This window comes from Pistacia vera, unplaced genomic scaffold, assembly GCF_008641045.1.
Source record: "Pistacia vera cultivar Batoury unplaced genomic scaffold, PisVer_v2 Contig692, whole genome shotgun sequence".
In the NCBI taxonomy this organism is placed as follows: Eukaryota; Viridiplantae; Streptophyta; class Magnoliopsida; order Sapindales; family Anacardiaceae; genus Pistacia; species Pistacia vera.
Window position 1 is genome coordinate 788261 of NW_022196548.1, and position 19582 is coordinate 807842.

A 19582-nucleotide genomic window follows, 5' to 3' on the forward strand; every position below is an offset into this window, starting at 1 on the left:
GAGGTAGGCTGGACACTTGGATTGTTGGAGGTATTATTGGGTTCTAGCCGTACCGATGGAGAAGGAGATATTGGTGGAATGACAATTTCTAGTTCAATGGGATTCTCAAAATTTAAAGTGGGAGGAGGATGAGAATTATCATTGGATGCACGAGGTGGAGATTGTTGGGTAGAGTTGGATGCCATAAGAATTGGCATTTGAACTGAAGGGGGAGAGAGATCATTTGGAGATAGCACATCTGCAGAAATGTTAGATAATAAGTTACTAGATAAAACTGAACTAGGAATTATCAGTGGGTCACCTACAGGAGGATTTGTTCTTCGAGATGTGGTGGACTCGGCTAGTTCCTTAGCTGGGAAAGATTTCTCATCAAAGATGACATGTCGTGAGATGTATACCCGTTTAGTGGCTAAGTCAAGACACATATATCCTTTTTGACAGTTGGAATAGCCTAGGAAGAGACACTTTTTACTTCGGAATGCCAGTTTATGGTCGTTATATGGTCGAAGGAGTGGATAGCAAGCGCATCCAAAAACACGTAAGAACTCATAAGTTGGCTCAGTTTTATGAAGTAAAAAAGTAAGGTGTCATATTACCTAAGACTTGGGTAGGAAACCTGTTTATTAAAAACACTGAAGTAAGGAACGCATCAACCCAATATTGGGGGGACAAACTTGATTGAGGTAGAAGTGTTAGTCCTATTTCTTGGATGTGTCTATGTTTCCGCTCGGCAATTCCATTTTGTTGAGAAGTGCGTGGGCAAGTCAACCTATGAAATATTCCTTGTGCAGTCAGAAAATTTTTAAATTGGTTGGAAGTAAACTCTCCACCGTTATCTGTTTGTATTTGCTTGATGGATGAGGAGAAAATTTTTTCTGCAATGGTTTTAAATTTAACAAAATTTGCAAACACATCAAATTTTCTGTGCAAAGGATATAGCCAGGAATATCTCGAATAATCATCAATAAATAAAACATAATAGGAACAACCACCAGTTGATCGTACAGGGGAAACCCATACATCAAAGCGGATTAATGCAAGAGGAACAGAAGACTTACGACTAGACTCTGGGAAAGGTAGTTGCTTAGCTTTGCCAAGTTGACAAGCGGAGCAAAACTCTAATTTATTTGAAGGACCTTTGACAGAAAGTTTATTTAAATGAAACAAATGTTCTAAAATCACACTAGAGGGATGCCCTAGTCTTGAGTGCCAAGTGTCTGCATGAGGTCGAACCCCTATTGTTGCTGAAAGACATGTGAGGTTCTTATGAGAAATTTTGCACCCAGCTAGTGGATATAAGCTGTTTTCAACCACACCTTGAAGTAATATTTTGCCTGTCAGGTTCTCCTTCACGATAAAATCATTAGCAGTTAAGATAAAGTAACAATTATTATCTAAACAAAATTGATTGATAGAGATAAGATTGGAAGCTGCTTATGGGCAATGGAGAATTTTATCTAGATGAAAATGGGATTGGCCGAAGTTAAAGGTGGTAGAACCAGTAGTTAGAACTTGCAAACTTGAACCATTTCCGACAGTTACAGTTTCTGATGCACGAAAGGGTTGCTGATGAGTGAGATTAGTTGCATCTGATGTAATATGGGCATTAGTGCCGCTGTCCATGTACCAAACTTGATGATCAAATGTGGCATTAGTCTCAGCCACCATTGCTGCGAGATCTTGAGGAGGAAACCAACCCTGATATGAATAATCAAAACGATGAAAACAATTAATAGCAGTATGGCCAGATTTACCACAAATTTGACAAATCGGGCGATTGTTGGGGAGCTGTGTAGGAGTAGATCTGGTCTGCTGGTGTGGCCGATAATTAGAGGAAGCTGCATTCTGCGTTTTGGTGGGAGGGAGTGGAGGTCCTTTCTTTTTCACATAAGTAGGGGCCTTAGACTTGTTTGCAGCAAACGCAAAATGAGTACTATCCGTGCCAGGAACAGAATGATGAACATCCAAAAGATTTTCATAGTCCAGCAATTCGGCTTGAAAGTCTTCGAATGTGAAGTCAGTTTCAAGGGATGCAAAATTAAAAGAAGTGATAAAGGGTGTGTAGGATGATTGCAGTCCACCAAGAAGAAAGGAGATCAAGTCTTGATCATCAACAGGCTTACTAGCTGCTGCCAATTGATCTACAAGACTTTTGGCATTTTCAAGATACTCGGAACAGGAATTGTTACCTTGAGTCAATGTCTGAAGTTGACGCTTAAGATGGGATATGCGGGAATGTGATTGAGAAGAAAAACGAGTTTGCAGGGCAGTCCAGACTTGCTTAGATGTTTCCAAACCATAAACAGTGGAAACAAGTTTTTCTGAAAGAGATGCAAGGATCCATCCAAGGAGACAAACATCTTTCTTCTGCCAAACAACATAGGCTTTTAATGAACTAGAGGCAATATTTTTTGGAGGATAGGCTGCAGTACCATCAATGAAGCCAACTAAGTCGTGACCTCGGAGGAAATTAAGGAATTGCATTTTCCATGCCAAATAATTATGGGATCTGGCTAGTTTAACAGAAATAGTGGTGGTAGATGGTGGTAGGATAGGTTCAGGGATGGGGGTGTCGTTGGTGTTGGTGTCGGTGTTGGCCATTTGGATGATGCGGAAGTTGGAGAAAGGATCTTTTTAAAAGCGTGAGCTTATAGGATGTTAGGCTGATACCATGTAAACTCTTAATAATTTAGCAGAAGGATGAAATATCTTTGGCTTGGCTAACACACTCAAGCCGTGGTTTTTCATTATATTTATATTTGTACATTTGAGCTGTCATGCGTATAATAAGGAAATCAATCTAATTCAAAATGAGGAAACAATCATATATAGATTTGTAGGAGAAGGTTACGCCAACAGCTGGATCATTTTGAATCAGTAACAGAATGGATGGTGTGAAGACTGGGTGCAGATGCTCCTAGATTTTCTGCTGAAGATTCTGAAGATGCTGATAGTCTAACAATCTGATCCCTAATTCCTAAACCAGATTTGCAGCACCGTTTCATTCTCTATTTCATTGCGCCAGCAAGAATTCTCCATTTTATTCCAATATCATTTTCATCTCCAAAGACCAAAGTGCATCTTCTATTTTCATCTTCTATTATTCTTCACTTACTCTAAAATATGTCGTGTAAAGAAGAAGTAAGAGGAGGGGAAGGAAAAAGAAAGAGAAGAGGAGACGAAGAAGAATAGAGGAAGGAAGAAGATTAGAAGAAAGAGAAGAGGAGACGAAGAGAAAGAGGAAGGGAGGAGAAAAAAAAAATTACGAGAAAAAGGGGAAAGGGATAGAAGAAAGAAAGAAGTGTCGGGAAGAGAAAAAAAATGAGAAAGAAGAAATTGATGGGGAGAGAGAAAAAAGGACAAAGGTGAAAGTGATGGGGAGAGAGAAGAGAATAATTAGTAATAAAAGTTGCAGGTTATTTCATACATACAGAAACTCATGCGCCAATTTTAAGGGTATATTTACAGGTTTTCAAACTTATAAGGGCTGAAAAATCATTTAGAGATGTGTCTGTTGTATACTGATCAGACTGGCCGGTCCAACCGGTTGGACTAATCAACCCGAGAATCAACCCCTTGACCTGGTTAAGGAGCTGTCTGATTTTTAAAACAATAATCTAGCTTGGAATGCCGACGCTGGCGTCGATGAGATGAGATTTAGTCGAAATCAAATCTATTTCGGTTAGATCTTAGGTATATTTTAAGAGAAATAGACTCAAGAAATGATTGGGATTACATCTGGGATGTTGCCGCTGCCAACCAATCACTGACTGATTTGTATTTAGAGTATGTTTACTAAATTTCAAACTTTTAGAAGCTTAATTATAATTTTTAGAAGTGTATTTGCTAAATTTTAAAAGTTTTTGTCAACTGGTTTAACCAGTCAACCCAAGACCCAACAACTTTGCCGAGTTTCACCCCAGGTTGGGTTTTAAACCATTGAAATGAGCATGCCTTCAGGTAATGACCAAATACAGTTTAAGACTAAATTATTCCCTTGCCCTTCAGGTTTTCAGTACTACATTTATAAATTATGTACAAAAGCCCACTGGGTGCAAACTGATCTAGTGTTGGGACTCAAAAAATTTATATTATCTGTTTTGGGAATAAATATTACATGCGTTACAAATAAAAAATAGGTCAAATCCAACTCAAAATTTCTCCTATAAAACTTTCAAAGCAGGTGGATTACTCAAGAGGTTACTTTGCTTTTCCTCCTATTCCTTTTTGTTCCACAAAACTGGACTAAAATGACACCCAAAGAATTTGATCGATTGGATTGGTCTTTCATCTGGATGCTCCAGCAGCAGCATGCCTATCGTATTCACCTTGCTCTTCTTTGGCAAACTCTTCAATCAATTGACGTTGTCTCTGGGTCAGATTCCTACATGGAAACGCTTACAAAATAAGACATTGACACACAAGCAAATATGGTGTCCAGCTAAATTTGGGGATGGGTACAGATACTATCAGAGTGTAAAATACTGTCTGAAAACATAGACTTACGTTGGAATGCTGACATTGTAGTGCACATATTGATCGCCAAATGCAAAAGAGTTTCTTGTTTTAATCCCTGAAAGATAAAACAATCATACATATAGTCAGATAATTGGCGTATTGCATTTGCTATAACATCCTAAAGCAGAGAAAATAAACACATTATCAGAAATGATCTGCAAAAGGAAAAAATACACATGAGAAACCATGTAAAGAAATAAATAATAAAAGGAAGCATTAATGTAATATTCAAACCTTTGCTCTTCAGAACCACCTTCTGACCTGGTTGGGTGCCAGGGCGTACCTGCAGATATAATATAAATTTTATTTTACCGAAACAGATGGAAGAAAAAAGTATCTACAGAAACCAGTCATATAAGATAGTCAATACATAAGATTTCAACAAACCTTAAGTACAACATCTCCGGTTAGAGTTGGGACCTGAATGGTTCCTCCCAAAATTGCCTGTACATTAACAATCCAATGGACTTCAATAAATATTAAAGAGATTATAGAACACATAATTAAAAAAACAAAAAGCACACTGTTTTAAGTTAAGAAGGAAATCCCGCAGGCTTCAGTACAAGAAGGAAGACAAAATTTTATGAAGAACTAGATATCACACACTCTTGAGATCTTCATAGATTAGCATCTCATTCTTTGTAAAGCCAAGAAAAATACAAGAAAACAGTTTACCTGAGTGACACTCAAAACAGCATCTACATGAATGTTAGCACCTTCTCTACGGAAAACAGGATCTTCCCTGACCTGCAGGATTAAAAAGAATACAACAAAGGTTTGCAATTTAAGGAGTAACAAAATAAACTCACTCTAACTGTATGACATAATAAATAACATAAGAAGCTAAGAGATTAACCTTGATGGTAACATAAAGATCCCCAGGTTGATTTCCATCAGGATCTGCTCCACCGCTTCTGAAGACCTTTAAAGTTTCGTTGTTGTCAACTCCTGAAGATACATTCAAGTAAACTCGCATAACCAAAGTAAGAAAAGAACAGAAAACATTCCAGGATGCATTGCACACTCAGATCTCTGACATAAAACTCACAACAGAAAAAACTTGGGTGTATATTAGACAATCATGCATAAGAAGATGCAGATACAAACATTCGTTTGCAAGCAGGCAAGAGATGGACCCAGTATCTAAACGTATTGAAACAAAAATGATGAACTTCTAGGCTCTAGTAAAGCAACCATCAGTGCTTCAAGATTTAAAAAGTACCCGGCATAATATCCAATTTCACTGCCTTTGATCCTTTCACCACTCTAGTTCCTTTGCAAGCTTTACACAAGCTCTGATACCAACAACAATAATAGAGTTAAAAAGATGCGGATAAAGGGCATAAAGAAAACACTTACACTAATGTCTTACAAGAATAGATGTTGTTCAGGATAGTATTTGACCCATTTGATGTGGAAAATTAGTTTTTCACACAGCAACCACCTTATCATAATTAAATTATCAATTTTAAAACTCTCTATAATCTTAAAAAGTAAGTTTAATCCATAAAGCAGTCTCCAGCACAATATGCACAGTTAAGCCACAAGCTTCAATTAAGTAACTGATTAGCATAACAAGATTGCAATATACAATGCTAAATATATTAAATATGCAATTAACCAAATCTTTTAAAATGGTTACTTACCATTAAAAGCATTAATTTTCCAAATCAGTAATATGTATCACACTGCTTTCTACATTAATTGCTTAGCCCAGTGGATTAATTTTTTTTTTTTTTTTTTCACCCACACATGTATATGAGTATAGGTTTCCTTTAATTCCAACACCATTTACCCTTCTCAGATTAAGACATGATGTACTTTATTTTACAAAAATCTGATCCAAAATGATAAATGTCACCTCTAACCCGCATTTATGAGATAGGCAAGTGGCAAATAACTAACAAGATAACTACTGCTCCTCATGTACCAAATAGCAGCATCAAATAATTTATGCAATCATGCCAAGAAAACAAAACCAGTTTAATTGATGGTCACATGGAGGCAGATCATATTTGTTCATATATGTTTTAACAAAAAAATTTACTGAACATGAGATCACAAAGCAGGTGTAACATACCGTTACAATTTGACCCCTTCCACCACACTGTCGACAAGTTTGATTAATGGTAATAAAGCCATTTTGTATAAACTCCTGCAATGTAACAAGCATATAACAAGCAACACAAATTTGTTATATCTGCCTTAACAGTTATAATCATCATTTATAAATATTATAAAAAAAATAATACAGACAATAAATGTGAGGTGTATGCACATATGTCGGTTTGCACGTTATCTGTAACTCTAGTAAGACTCACCATGCCTGAGCCCTTACACCGCCTACATTTTTCAGGTTTAACTCCAGGAGGGACACCTTCTCCACCTGCAAAATGCCAAAACAGTATAAGAAAACAAAACTAAATTGGGAACCTTTCTTTCTAATCTAAATTAGGATCTAACAGATAATATGCATACCGCAAGCTTCACAAGGCAACTCTGTTTCAAATGTGACAGTTTTGGAACACCCCTGTACAGCTTCCATGAAAGATAGCTCAACTGCAACCTATTCATTGATGACATGTCAGTGATTCAACTTTCAAGCACAAAACAAAGCACTGAATACGGGAAAATAAATAAGAATGATCACCTTGACATCTTGGCCACTCATTCTGTTGCTGAAAAAATCTTTCATGTTGAAGATCTGGCCATTATAGACAAATAAACACCATAAGCATGAAAATCGTATTAGACTTCAACAATTTAACTCTGAACAAACGAATCATTAAATGTTAACTTCAAATAAAATATGCACAAAATATTAGGTTTCTAAGTAGAAAGAGGAAGGGAAATAATTTGACACAATAAAGAAAAAAAGCTTCAGAAGAAGTTGTTACATTCTCCATATTGAAGATGTCCTCGAACGGATTCCCAAAACCACCATTATGCCCTGGACCACCATTAGTTTCTTGGTGCACAAATGCTTCATGACCAACCTATATGACACACACACAAGCAATGCTAATAATTGCTAATAAGGTCTTTGAGTAAAGGAATACGGAAAATCATGAAATATTATAAAATCTAACATAAGAAATATAAATGAAAAAATTAGCTGAGTAACAAAGTCTATTTCTAAATTGAACTTAAGAAAAAAATATTTTAGCCAAAATGTTGTAAACAATAATTTGCAACTTAACCAAAGGTAAAACAAAAATTAAGATGAGCTACCTGATCATAGATGCCACGCTTCTCCTCATCTTTCAAAACCTAGAACAAAACAAAAATAAAGGTTTCAGTAAGTCAATCATGTAAATGCAAAATAGGCTAGGGCAATGTTTCCAATTTCCATGATCCTAATTAAGCAAACTCACCTCGTATGCCTTTGAAACTTCTTGAAACTTCTTTTCAGCTTCAGGGTCATCTTTGTTTGTATCCGGATGGAGCTTCTTTGCTAGCTGCAAATAATAACAAAATAAACAATAATTAAGTTCATGAAACACAAGAGAGTAAACTAATTGTGCAAGTCAGCCCTTAGCCTGGAAGCAAAAACATACCCCATAGTAAGCTTTCTTTATTTCAGATGCAGTTGCATTCTTGCTCACACCAAGCATATCATAATAATCTCTTGCAGACATAGAAGCTAAACAAGCACGAAAACCAGTAAAAACTTTCAGTAATTTTGTTTCTAACAATTCCATTATGCAGAATAGAAAAACAAAGACTAAACAAAAAACAATAGAAGCTACTAATTACCAGTGCCATGGATTGACCTCGTTGCACCCAAATTGCTATTCAGAAGACCAAACAGCAAGCAGTTTCGATGATTATTAACTGCAATTAGCACAAAGTCAGAAGAAAACAAAGATTACTGTTTTAACAATACTTCAATCCAACACAAGGCCTTCCTTCACCAAAAAACACACACACGCATACAACACTATACAATATTTCAACTTTCATTTAAAAAAAGAACGAAAAATTTGAAAGATAACCGTTTTTAAAAGCGGAATTTCCCGTAACCCAAACTGGGTTACAAGCACCAGTATTGAAGCTCCTGTGACTGCCGCCAATTACATTCTTCAATACCTAGAACCAATCAAAACGTTAACTTCCATATAAAAAAAAAAAATTAAAAAACAAATCTAAAACTGGAAAAGAGTGAAGAAGGGAAAGAAGGGCACATACTGAATAATTTCGAGAATCCTCAAAAAGTCTCCGAGAGAATGAGTGAAGAAGTCTAGTTCGAACCATCTGTGAATGAGTCTCTGGCACCTGTTCTCCACGTGGATGTTAAAAGATTCAGGTGTTTTTCAATGTAAACCCTAGAAAAACCCTAGCTTTATTTTGGAGAGAAAGAGAAGGTTCTAGTAAATTAATTTTAATTAAAAAAATTTATTTTAAGAAAACCCTTTCCCAATCTTGTTGGACACAGAACTCCTAATTTTTATTTTTTTTAATTATATTTTTTGTGCTTGTGTTTTTAATACATGTATGGGCCACCACAAATCTGAGGGATGACATCAATTGGGCTAACATTCTTGGCCCAATCCTTTTCATTAGTTCGCATCACAATTTTTTGGTCCCTGAGATTTGGTATAATTACATCAAACCCAGTATGATCTGAAAGTAACACTTAGGTTGTTTGGTGTTAGGGCCAAAAGTTGTCCTTGGCCTAAATCGGAGAACGGGACTGAATGAGGAAGAGACTAGGCCCAATCTTGATGCGGCCCTATCAGGATTAGACCCATTTTATACGAGATACAGTCGGTCCAAACCATCGAGTCCGGGCCTCCAAATCCCAGTGTACTTCTTGGACCTATGAGCAAGTCCAGAGCGCATGGCACCTACAGATCACTTTCCTATTCCAGATCAGTCTCCTATTTGAGGTTACCTTCCTATTCAGGTCACTTTCCTACTCGAGGTTACTTTCCTGTTCAGGATCACCTTCATATTCGAACACTGGTAAGACAACTCACCGCCGCCCTAATTCTCCAGGGTTTGTATCAGAGTCATACTAGGACTCCTACTCCCACCAGGACTGGGAGACTAAACAGTCACTAAATAAGCAGAGGTCAGCCCTCTCACAAGGGAGATGAGACTACATTACACCTTCACATCCGAAGCTCCCATTTGAGAGTTTTACATCACTACTGTAGTCATAGTCTCCTACTAAACTTCCGGTAACCTCTTTACTCTCTAGCCCTCACTATACTAGCCTCTTTCAACCTTGCTAACTTGAGCGTCGGAGTGCCTACGACAAACACCACCCCGGTATTTCTCGTTCGCTTCACGCTCATTTCTCTACATGTGCAGGTGTAGCGGATCGCTAGTGGCCTCAACCTCACGGGATCAGACCCCCTTTCGTACATATAGATTTTTACGTCTACACTTGGTATACTAGGGTTGATGATCGCCATATTCTTCTCCGTTCTCAAGTGAGAGTCGAATCCATATCTGCCCTCCATGTTGAGATATTGTAACTTGTTTCTTATTTGTTCTAAAATATAAATATAAGGGTGAGAACTAATTTAAGGTTATAAAAGAATGGAAGAACATAAAGTATATAATGTAAGAGTTATGAATTTCTCTTATCTGTAGATGTAAACAGAGTATGACAAACTATATAAATATCATATCTCTTTGTATGATATGATTTTATTCCTATATTATTAATTTCGAATGCATGTTTCTAGCTACACCATCTCATAATACTCCATTCATAAATTGGACAATTGGAAAGCCGAAGTTGATCTCTAGATGAGGATGGAAATATCCCTTAAAATTCGTTCTTGAATATTAAAAAAAAAAAAAAAAATTCTTTTAATTTTTGATATTTTGTGTTAAATAATGTGGGGTAGTCATTTACTTCATCATGTATAATTAAAAGAGTAAGCAAAATGTTTTTATTTTATAACCAAAGCTGCCCTGGTTTAAGGTGCTCTATACAAGAGATTATAAAATCAAGTAAGCTTTTTAGCTTTAAGCGATGAGGCAGTCAAGCCTGGAGAAGACTGAAGAGACTCATGATTTGGGGTTTCTTTATAACTCTCCACTTTTATGAAAAGGCTCAACTCCCTAAAGAAATATGACGATCAGAGCTGAAAATCACACAAGGGTTTTGGCAGCATAATATCAGACCAGAGGACCCATGTCAAACATTAGAAATATTGAAAACTTGTACTGTATGTTGAAATGACTTTACAATGAAATGAACTACCTAGAAGAATATGTTTACCAGTTGGTCCAAACATAATTAATAAGGTTAAAGTAACAAAGAGAATAAAGTACAGGAAAAGCATCTTTGGTAAGGTCACAGATCCTTGAGCTTTAGGCTTTGTGGATTTGCTTTCTTTTAGTTCTCTTTGTTTCTTGCTTGCTTTTATGATATTGGCATTGCTCCCCACCCAAGGAAGGGATTTCATAGACTCCCACGACCAACATGCCCCATTTTGTCTCATGAGCGGCTAAATCTAGTGTGAATGCACAACGAGTAACAGTTCTAGCTACAATGCAGCATTGTATAAAGTTTACGTTCATGTATCCATACACCAATGTACTTTAGCAAAACTATAGTGGATAATTTCTACTTTAAATAAAGCTTATACTTTCCCTCCATTTTCCTCTTGTTCATCTTTGGATTACTACAGAAGTAACAAAGAGCTTCTCCTTCAAAGCATTCCTTACTTGAACAAGAGAATAGAGAGGCTACTATTGTGAGTAAAAGAGAACCTTAATTATTCTTTCTTTTTGTTATCTCCTATCTTCTTGAGTAGAACTTCTTTGCTTCAGAATTGAGATTGAGATATCTTGTAGAGAACCACTTCCTTTTAGTTTCACATACAAAGAAAAGGAACATGAAGTTAGTGGTGGAAGTAGTGGATGCTTATAATCTTATGCCTAAAGATGGACAAGGCTCAGCCAGTCCATTTGCAGAAGTTGATTTCCTTAACCAACTAAGCAAAACCAAAACTATTCCAAAGAACCTCAATCCTGTTTGGAACCAAGAACTTTTCTTTGATTTCGACAAAACCATAAACCATAACCACCATTACATTGAATTGTCTGTTTATAACGAGAGAAGGCCAATTCCTGGAAGAAATTTCCTTGGCCGGGTGAGAATTTCTTGCTCAAATATTGTCAAGAAAGGTGAGGAAGTTTACCAAAGATTTCAGTTAGAAAAGAAATGGTTTTTCTCGTCTGTCAAAGGTGAGATTGGCCTCAAAATTTATATTTCACCAGAACCGGAAACCAAATCTCCACCAAAATCACCCACACCTGCAACAAGTAATCCTTCTCTTCCTACCTTAACTGCAACTTCCGTCCCACAAAACACTAATTCTGACTGCAGAACTTCAGTTGCTCTTCCTAACTCAGAACTAGCCGTTGTTAATGCTCCAGAAACTCTCACAGAAAAAGAAATTCCTTCAGTTGCTTTAATCCAGAACTTTCCCTCTCCGACTGAGTCTAACAGTGGAGCACCTGCTAAAAAGCCAAAAGTAGAGGCAATAGAACAGATACACAAACACCAAATTTTGCAGCGACCGAGCTTGTCTGTGGAGAAAAGACCACAAGGTGTCCCGTTCACAATGCAGCCTGTCAATCCGCAAGGACATCCTGGTGACCTAGATGACTACGATCTGAAGGACACCAATCCCCAGTTGGGGGAGCGGTGGCCAAATGGCACGGGATATGGAGGAAGAGGATGGATGAGTGCAGAAAGATTCAGTAGCACTTACGACCTTGTCGAGCAGATGTTTTATCTTTATGTTCGTGTTGAGAAAGCGAAAGACCTTCCTCCCAGCTCCATTACTGGGAGCTGTGACCCTTATGTTGAAGTAAAGCTTGGTAACTACAAAGGAAGGACAAGGCATTTTGAGAAGAAAATAAATCCTGAATGGAAACAGGTCTTTGCTTTCTCCAAAGATCGTATTCAGTCATCAATCCTTGAAGTTTTTGTCAAGGACAAAGAAATGATAGGCAGAGATGATTATCTTGGAAGAGTTGTTTTTGATTTGAATGAAGTTCCAACTAGAGTTCCACCTGACAGCCCCTTGGCTCCTCAGTGGTATAGACTAGAGGACCGACGTGGTACAGGAAAAGTAAGGGGAGAGATCATGGTTGCAGTTTGGCTGGGAACTCAAGCTGATGAAGCCTTCTCAGAGGCTTGGCATTCGGAGGCTTCGTCAGTCTATGGAGAGGGGGTTCTCAACATTCGATCAAAGGTGTATGTGTCTCCAAAGCTGTGGTACCTAAGGGTAAATGTGATTGAAGCTCAGGATGTGGTGCCAGACGACAGAAACCGCCTCCCAGAAGTTTTTGTAAAAGTTCAGGTTGGAAGCCAAGTGCTTAAAACCAAGACATGCTCAAGTCCAACTACTAACCCACTCTGGAATGAAGATTTAGTGTTTGTAGTAGCTGAGCCTTTTGAGGAGCAGCTACTCATTACAGTTGAGGATCGAATTCATCAGTCAAAAGAAGTTATGTTGGGGAAGACACTCCTACCACTGAACATATTTGAGAAACGGCTAGACCACAGGCCAGTTCATTCTCGTTGGTTCAATCTTGAAAAATATGGCTTTGGAGTCCTGGAAGCTGACAGGAGGAAAGACCTCCAGTTTTCAAGCAGAGTTCACCTTAGAGTTTGTCTTGAAGGTGGATATCATGTGTTGGATGAATCAACAATGTACATCAGTGACCAGAGGCCAACAGCAAAGCAGCTCTGGAAACAGCCAGTTGGGATACTAGAAGTGGGCATTCTAGGCGCTGAAGGTCTCCTGCCAATGAAGATGAGGGATGGAAGAGGAAGTACAGACGCCTACTGTGTTGCTAAGTATGGTCAGAAATGGGTCCGAACCAGAACAATTCTCGACACATTCAACCCCAAGTGGAATGAGCAATACACATGGGAAGTTTATGATCCCTGTACAGTGATCACAATGGGAGTCTTCGACAATTGCCACTTGGGTGGAGGTGAGAAACCAAATGCTGGCAATGGAGCAAGAGATTCACGGATAGGAAAGGTACGAATAAGGCTATCAACCCTTGAAGCTCATCGAATTTATACACATTCTTATCCACTTCTTGTTCTTCATCCACATGGAGTGAAGAAAATGGGTGAGCTTCAACTAGCAGTTAGATTCACCACTCTTTCTTTAGCTAACATGATATATGTTTATGGGCATCCCTTGCTGCCTAAAATGCATTACCTTCATCCTTTGACTGTGAATCAAGTAGACAATTTAAGGTACCAAGCCATGAATATTGTAGCGGTGAGGCTTGGCCGAGCTGAACCACCTCTGCGGAAAGAGGTGGTGGAGTATATGCTTGATGTGGACTCCCATATGTGGAGTATGAGAAGAAGCAAAGCTAACTTCTTTCGCATTATGTCTCTCCTTTCGGGTATGATATCTGTAAGCAGATGGTTCGGTGAAGTATGCAAGTGGAGAAATCCTATCACATCAGTTCTAGTTCACATTCTGTTCCTAATAATGATTTGGTATCCGGAGTTGATTCTCCCAACTGTGTTTCTGTACATGTTCCTCATTGGACTATGGAACTATAGGTTCCGGCCAAGGCACCCACCTCACATGGATACCAAACTTTCATGGGCAGAAGCAGTGCACCCAGATGAGCTAGATGAAGAATTTGATACATTTCCAACTTCCAAATCTCAAGATCTTGTTCGGATGAGGTATGATAGGCTTAGAAGTGTTGCAGGGAGGATTCAGACAGTGGTAGGTGACATAGCAACACAGGGTGAGAGATTTCAGTCACTGCTCAGCTGGAGAGACCCCAGAGCTACTGCCCTCTTCATCGTGTTCTGTCTCTGCGCAGCTGTGGTGCTCTATACAACACCATTTAAAGTGGTGGCTCTAGTTGGCGGTTTGTATTATCTACGGCACCCCAGATTCCGCAGCAAGCTGCCTTCTGTGCCCAGCAACTTTTTCAGAAGAATGCCAGCTCAAACAGACAGCTTACTGTAACACTAACTTTGAAAAACTCAATTCGCTAAATCTCACTTGTTTGGAATTATACTGTAGCTTAACCTGTTTCTTATGCTGTTTTTCATGCTAGTTCAATAAAGTGCTGTATAAATATTACTAATTACTGCAGATGTAAAATACATTTGACTATTAGAGTACTTGAAAGCCTTGTATAATACAGTCATACTGGACACAATGTTTGTCAGCGGTTTTCCTTGCACACTTTTTAATTTTTATCACGTTAATGCATCCAGCTCCAGGGCCAGGTTGGAAGAGTTTATTTGAACCCTTTGGCAAGCTGTTAGAACTCAATCAAGCACATTGCGTAACCCTTCCTCCGTTGTTACATTTGAGTTGGGTGAACTTTGCTACACAGTAGTAACACATAGAAGTGTTCAAAGGCAGCCATATATGATCAAGATGCAATACCAAGAATCAATCGTGCATCCCTAAATAAAGAATGCCTAATCTATTGACAAATCTTTTAAAGAAGGCTAGGAAACAAATATTTATGCAGCCAGGCAAGTCATCAAATTCGCACCAAGTTCTTAAGGCATCCAAACGCAAAACTACCAAATAAAAATGACTCTGATAAGAAAATGACTGATATTAGCGCACAGAAGCTAACTGAGATCATATGAAAAGAACTTGTCACATATTATATATCAGTATAATCATTTGATCATGAAAAAAGAAAAGTAATTCCTTGCACAATGCAACGCCTAACACAATACCAAAATTTAGATGTTTGATACCAATGAAACTCAGTGAGTACAACTGCTAAACTCAAGTCCAAATAAAACATAACAAGTAGGAAATGCCAAGAAATCCTAAAACTCTCCAACATGTTTCTCTCTAAAACACAAGCTCATGAGGTTTCATGCCAGCCTTGAGGGAAAACCTTGCAGCCAGATAAGACTTCAAGTCCGGAACACTCTCAATGGATTTGATCAATGCCGTATCAACTGTCTTCTGATCATCCTTTTTCTCCTGCGGAAGGGCCTTTTTCTCCTACAAATTTTAAATACGAAGAAAAAAATAATGTTAGAAAACACCCAAATATGTTGTACAAACAATACATGTTAGAAAACCTACCTCTTTCTCTGCCTCGAAGAACTCGTTCTCTCCCTTCTTTTTCTTCTTTTCAGCCTCCTTGGCAAAGTATTTGTCGTCAAACTTGTCCACATTCACCCCAGAGATGTCAACCTTGGTGGAAGTTCCAATCACATAAGATTGATTCACACGCCTTAGAGGCACACCATTGATTTTAAATGGTCCTGTACAGTAGCAAGAAAAAATAAGTCAAAATCAACAAATAAATACAACATAAACCAATTAAACTGAAAAGAGTTCTCCAAATCATGGCATCAGCAAAAACTATAATACACTGTCATAAAATTGTAAAGAAAACGACAACAATCCACATGGCCATCATTAATTAATTTCCACCACACTACACATAGTTTAAAAGAGTGCCAACCAAAACCTATTAATAAGCCCATCAAACAATGGCAAAAGTTTCAATACTCTGTAATTAGTATCACAGACTCAACAAAGCGATACAGCCCGCAAAACTCTACATTAAACTTTTTCTTTTATACGCAAAATATACTGAATTAGGACAACTCGCTGATTCAAGTAGCTTAGTTGTATGTAACCAAAAAAAAGGCGTAGATGATAACTCAGACAGAAGGCCCGTAAAGTGAGATTTTCAATACTAAAGTAGGTAAACCCTTCGTTTTTCACCAATATCAAAATTAAATTTCATCACCAATGAAACCTGGCTTATAGCTAAAACAATTGTCTAAAGTACTAGTGTGGCTATCTAGTCATGCAGCCCAACTATCCTCACACAGTGCAGATTGTCTACAATGCGGACTAACTGATTATCTAAAGAAATTCCGGTTAAAAAAAATTCATTATAACAACCCATCTACACAATACTAAAAACAAAACACTTTCACTGCACCTAATAATTTCCATTACAGATTATATAACCAATAAACATTGACAAGACAAAACACAGCAAAAAAAGACAAAACTCACCAGTAACCAAAAGCAACCCAGATGGAAGCTGCTTCAAGAACACAACCCTCTTCCCCTTGAACCTTCCAGCAAGTATAATCAACACTGTACCGGGAGTAATACTCGCTCTAACAACAAAAACAAACCAAACAAATCCATAAAAACAAAGTCTATAGCTACATTAAAAATACACAATTAATCAACAATTGTACCTAAGCTTGGTGGGTTTTGGCTTGCGCTTGTTAACGAGTGGTTTCTTGACGTCATCAGCGGGATAGAACTTGGGGGGCTTCTCAGCTGGAGAGGCAGCTTTGGGCTTGGGGTCATGGCGGGGGAAAACGCCGCCGTTTTTTGCTTTGATGGCCCAGAGACCCCTCTTGTGGTACATCTTGGAACGAGAGAATTTTCCGATTCCTCGGATCAGCTCCGGGTTACGGCTTACCTTCGGCTTCCTCTGCTTCGGTGCCATTGCTGGATTCGACTCACTTGTCTCTCTAGCTGAGTATATGTAACTGCCGAAATGGTAAAACAAACCCTAGGTACTCAAGCTATTTATACGCTGAAAATGAAAACCCTAGAAAAGAACCCCCATTAGAATTTGGGCTTTTTGGGTTTTTAAATAAATGGGCTGGAAAGAAAGCCCAATAATCCACCACTCGAATTAAATTGGACTCTTTTTATTTCATTTATCACCCGCGGGTGACTAAGAGCCTAAGCCCTCTTCACTGGATAAAGTGATAAACCCCTTCTCAAATTCCTTCACTTTCTTCTTCCGTTCTTCGCCAAACAAAAATGGCTTCAATTTCATCTCTCATAATCCCTCCACAAAATCTCTTCTCAACAAAAACCCATCTCACAATCCAATCAAAATTCCCCGCTTTGCAATTGAACTTCCCTAAACTCTCTTATTCTGTATTCCATCTCAAGTCAACCGGCAAAGACTACTCCAATTCGAGACTCTTTGCAGTAGCTGAAGAAACTTCTGTTGACACCTCTTCAGAGGCTGCCAGGAAACTCTACATAGGCAACATTCCCAGAAATATTGATAATGATGAGCTTGCAAAGATTGTTCAAGAACACGGTGCTGTTGAGAAAGCCGAGGTTTTTTCTTTAATTCTTTTTTTATTAATTTAGATTTTATTAGTAGCTTGCATTTACTCAATTTCTGAAAGTTGAAACATTGCTTTGAGTATTATGAGATTGTAATAAGGTTGAATTGTGTGGTTAATTTGTTCAGATTATTGTGTAGTCATTTATGTATTTATTTATATAAAATTATAAATTTCAAGAATGGACGAACTGCAAAATGGATTCAAATATGTTTTCAATGCTTCAAACATTGAGTACATGCTAGTCAATCTGAAGATTGCATCTTGGAACCCCAGATAGAGACTGACAAGGGGCGCCTGAATTTTTATTGACGCCAAGCTACATGAAATAGATTTCCGGAAGTGACATAGTTTTGTTTAATAAGTATATAAAAATCTGATATTAGCATTGTCTCATTTTATTTTATTCCTGCAGGTCATGTATGATAAGTACACTGGAAGGAGTCGCCGGTTTGCCTTTGTCACAATGAAAACTGTTGAGGATGCAAATGCAGCAATTGAGAAACTGAACAGCACCGTAAGACTTGATATTATATGTACTTTTACTGGAATATAGAGACATTGGCAAACTATGCTACTCTTCACTGGATTGCCTAGATCATCTGATGATGAAGGATTGATTAGTTTAATTCTTTTTTATTCTTGCTGCAGGAAATTGGTGGACGCGAGATAAAAGTAAACATCACAGAGAAACCTTTGGCAGCAGTTGATTTGTCTATCCTCCAAGCTGATGATTCTGACTTTGCTGACAGTCCCCACAAAGTTTATGTGGGAAATCTTGCAAAGACAGTAACAACAGAAACACTCAAGAACTTTTTCTCTGAGAAGGGAAAGGTTCTTAGTGCAAAAGTTCAACGGGTCCCAGGAACGTCAAAATCAAGTGGTTATGGGTTTGTTTCATTCTCTTCAGAAGAGGATGTTGAAGCTGCAATCTCGGCTCTTAACAATTCAGTAAGTAGTTTCCTGCGCTTGCTTTTTCATGGTGGATTCTTGGATTTAAAAAAGAGATTTTTGCTTGAACTGATTTCCAGATGGTTCCATGGATATATGTTTTGTCATCCATTTTTTTCTCTAGCTTCTGATTGTCATTGAATCCAGTATTTAAGCATCCTGTTGACATCTATCAATGGTTGAGCAGCCTTTTTAATTGTACTTACATTAACAAAGTGCTTGGTAAGGGATCAAATCATCTTATCAATTGTGGAATTCCTGATTTTATTGTCTGGTTTCTATTCATGAATGTTTCTACATAATTCATGAACCAATCAAGAAGCCTCAAATATATTGCCTATTTGTTAGTGATATATGCTTGCTTATATTTCACTAGTTTCCTTACTGGATTAGATGAGCTATAGCATTAACAATACATGTAAATGGGGGACACTATCTCTGCATCTTGCGTTCTTTGTTATTGATCATTCTTCGACACTTTTTGTTTGCCGCAGTTGCTGGAAGGACAACCAATTCGCGTAAACAAGGCATAGTATGGTTGACAGCGGCATATCTAGGATTTTGGAGAGTGATCAACTTGTATCAATTGTATTTGAAATGTAAAACACACTGAATTAGCATTTTAGTCTCTCAATTTTATTGTTGGATGTAGAAGCTTGTTGGTTATAAGAGAAAAGATTTGAAGAAGTCATCAGGCATATGCTGTAGAATGGTGCCTTTCAGTTCAACAAATCATGTCAAGCTTTGTTCATGAATTCATGTATCACATAGATGGCCAAGGCCATCACCTTATTAATTTAAAGCTACTTTAAAAAAAAAAAAAAAAAAAAATTGATTAGAAGATTTATATATTACATTATATGTTTACTTTAAAAATCAACCCAAATTCGGGCTGTACTTGGTTTCAACTCACAAAGTTTGATTTCTCATTGAACGTAAATGTAGTATCATTATTCATGATTTACTTGGGGTACCACAGTAGTGGATTGTTGC

At 37.8% G+C, this 19582-nt stretch overlaps 4 protein-coding genes across 5 annotated transcripts; 2 read left to right on the forward strand and 2 right to left on the reverse strand.

Annotated features, from left to right (window-relative positions):
• Positions 1 to 3964: 3964 nt before the first annotated feature.
• On the reverse strand, positions 3965 to 9360 carry LOC116113912 (chaperone protein dnaJ GFA2, mitochondrial-like). Its single transcript, XM_031400069.1, has 19 exons — positions 9277 to 9360; positions 8707 to 8793; positions 8514 to 8607; positions 8275 to 8352; positions 8076 to 8161; positions 7893 to 7976; positions 7750 to 7788; positions 7416 to 7514; positions 7169 to 7222; positions 6997 to 7084; positions 6840 to 6904; positions 6599 to 6673; positions 5741 to 5813; positions 5375 to 5466; positions 5194 to 5265; positions 4906 to 4962; positions 4753 to 4801; positions 4507 to 4573; positions 3965 to 4384 (listed from the first exon to the last, which is right to left on the reverse strand). Exons 1-19 carry the CDS (start codon positions 9358 to 9360, stop codon positions 4288 to 4290), a joined length of 1440 nt encoding a protein of 479 aa, XP_031255929.1. The 3' UTR covers positions 3965 to 4287.
• Positions 9361 to 11339: 1979 nt separating this feature from the next.
• LOC116113945 (FT-interacting protein 1) lies at positions 11340 to 14690 on the forward strand. Its single transcript, XM_031400104.1, has one exon. It carries the CDS (start codon positions 11376 to 11378, stop codon positions 14502 to 14504), a length of 3129 nt encoding a protein of 1042 aa, XP_031255964.1. The 5' UTR covers positions 11340 to 11375; the 3' UTR covers positions 14505 to 14690.
• A 452-nt stretch (positions 14691 to 15142) lies between these two features.
• On the reverse strand, positions 15143 to 17067 carry LOC116113922 (60S ribosomal protein L6). The gene is made up of 4 exons (XM_031400075.1): positions 16742 to 17067; positions 16551 to 16657; positions 15600 to 15781; positions 15143 to 15515 (listed from the first exon to the last, which is right to left on the reverse strand). The coding sequence occupies exons 1-4, from the start codon at positions 16996 to 16998 to the stop codon at positions 15360 to 15362; spliced, it is 702 nt and encodes a 233-aa protein (XP_031255935.1). The 5' UTR covers positions 16999 to 17067; the 3' UTR covers positions 15143 to 15359.
• Positions 17068 to 17299: 232 nt separating this feature from the next.
• Positions 17300 to 19401, forward strand: LOC116113936 (30S ribosomal protein 2, chloroplastic). Of its 2 annotated transcripts, none has more exons than XM_031400095.1 (4): positions 17300 to 17630; positions 18054 to 18155; positions 18290 to 18589; positions 19081 to 19401. In XM_031400095.1, the coding sequence occupies exons 1-4, from the start codon at positions 17322 to 17324 to the stop codon at positions 19120 to 19122; spliced, it is 753 nt and encodes a 250-aa protein (XP_031255955.1). In that variant the 5' UTR covers positions 17300 to 17321; the 3' UTR covers positions 19123 to 19401. The 2 variants fall into 2 exon arrangements, with proteins under 2 accessions (XP_031255955.1, XP_031255956.1); XM_031400096.1 differs by having other exon boundaries at positions 19084 to 19401.
• Positions 19402 to 19582: the final 181 nt, after the last annotated feature.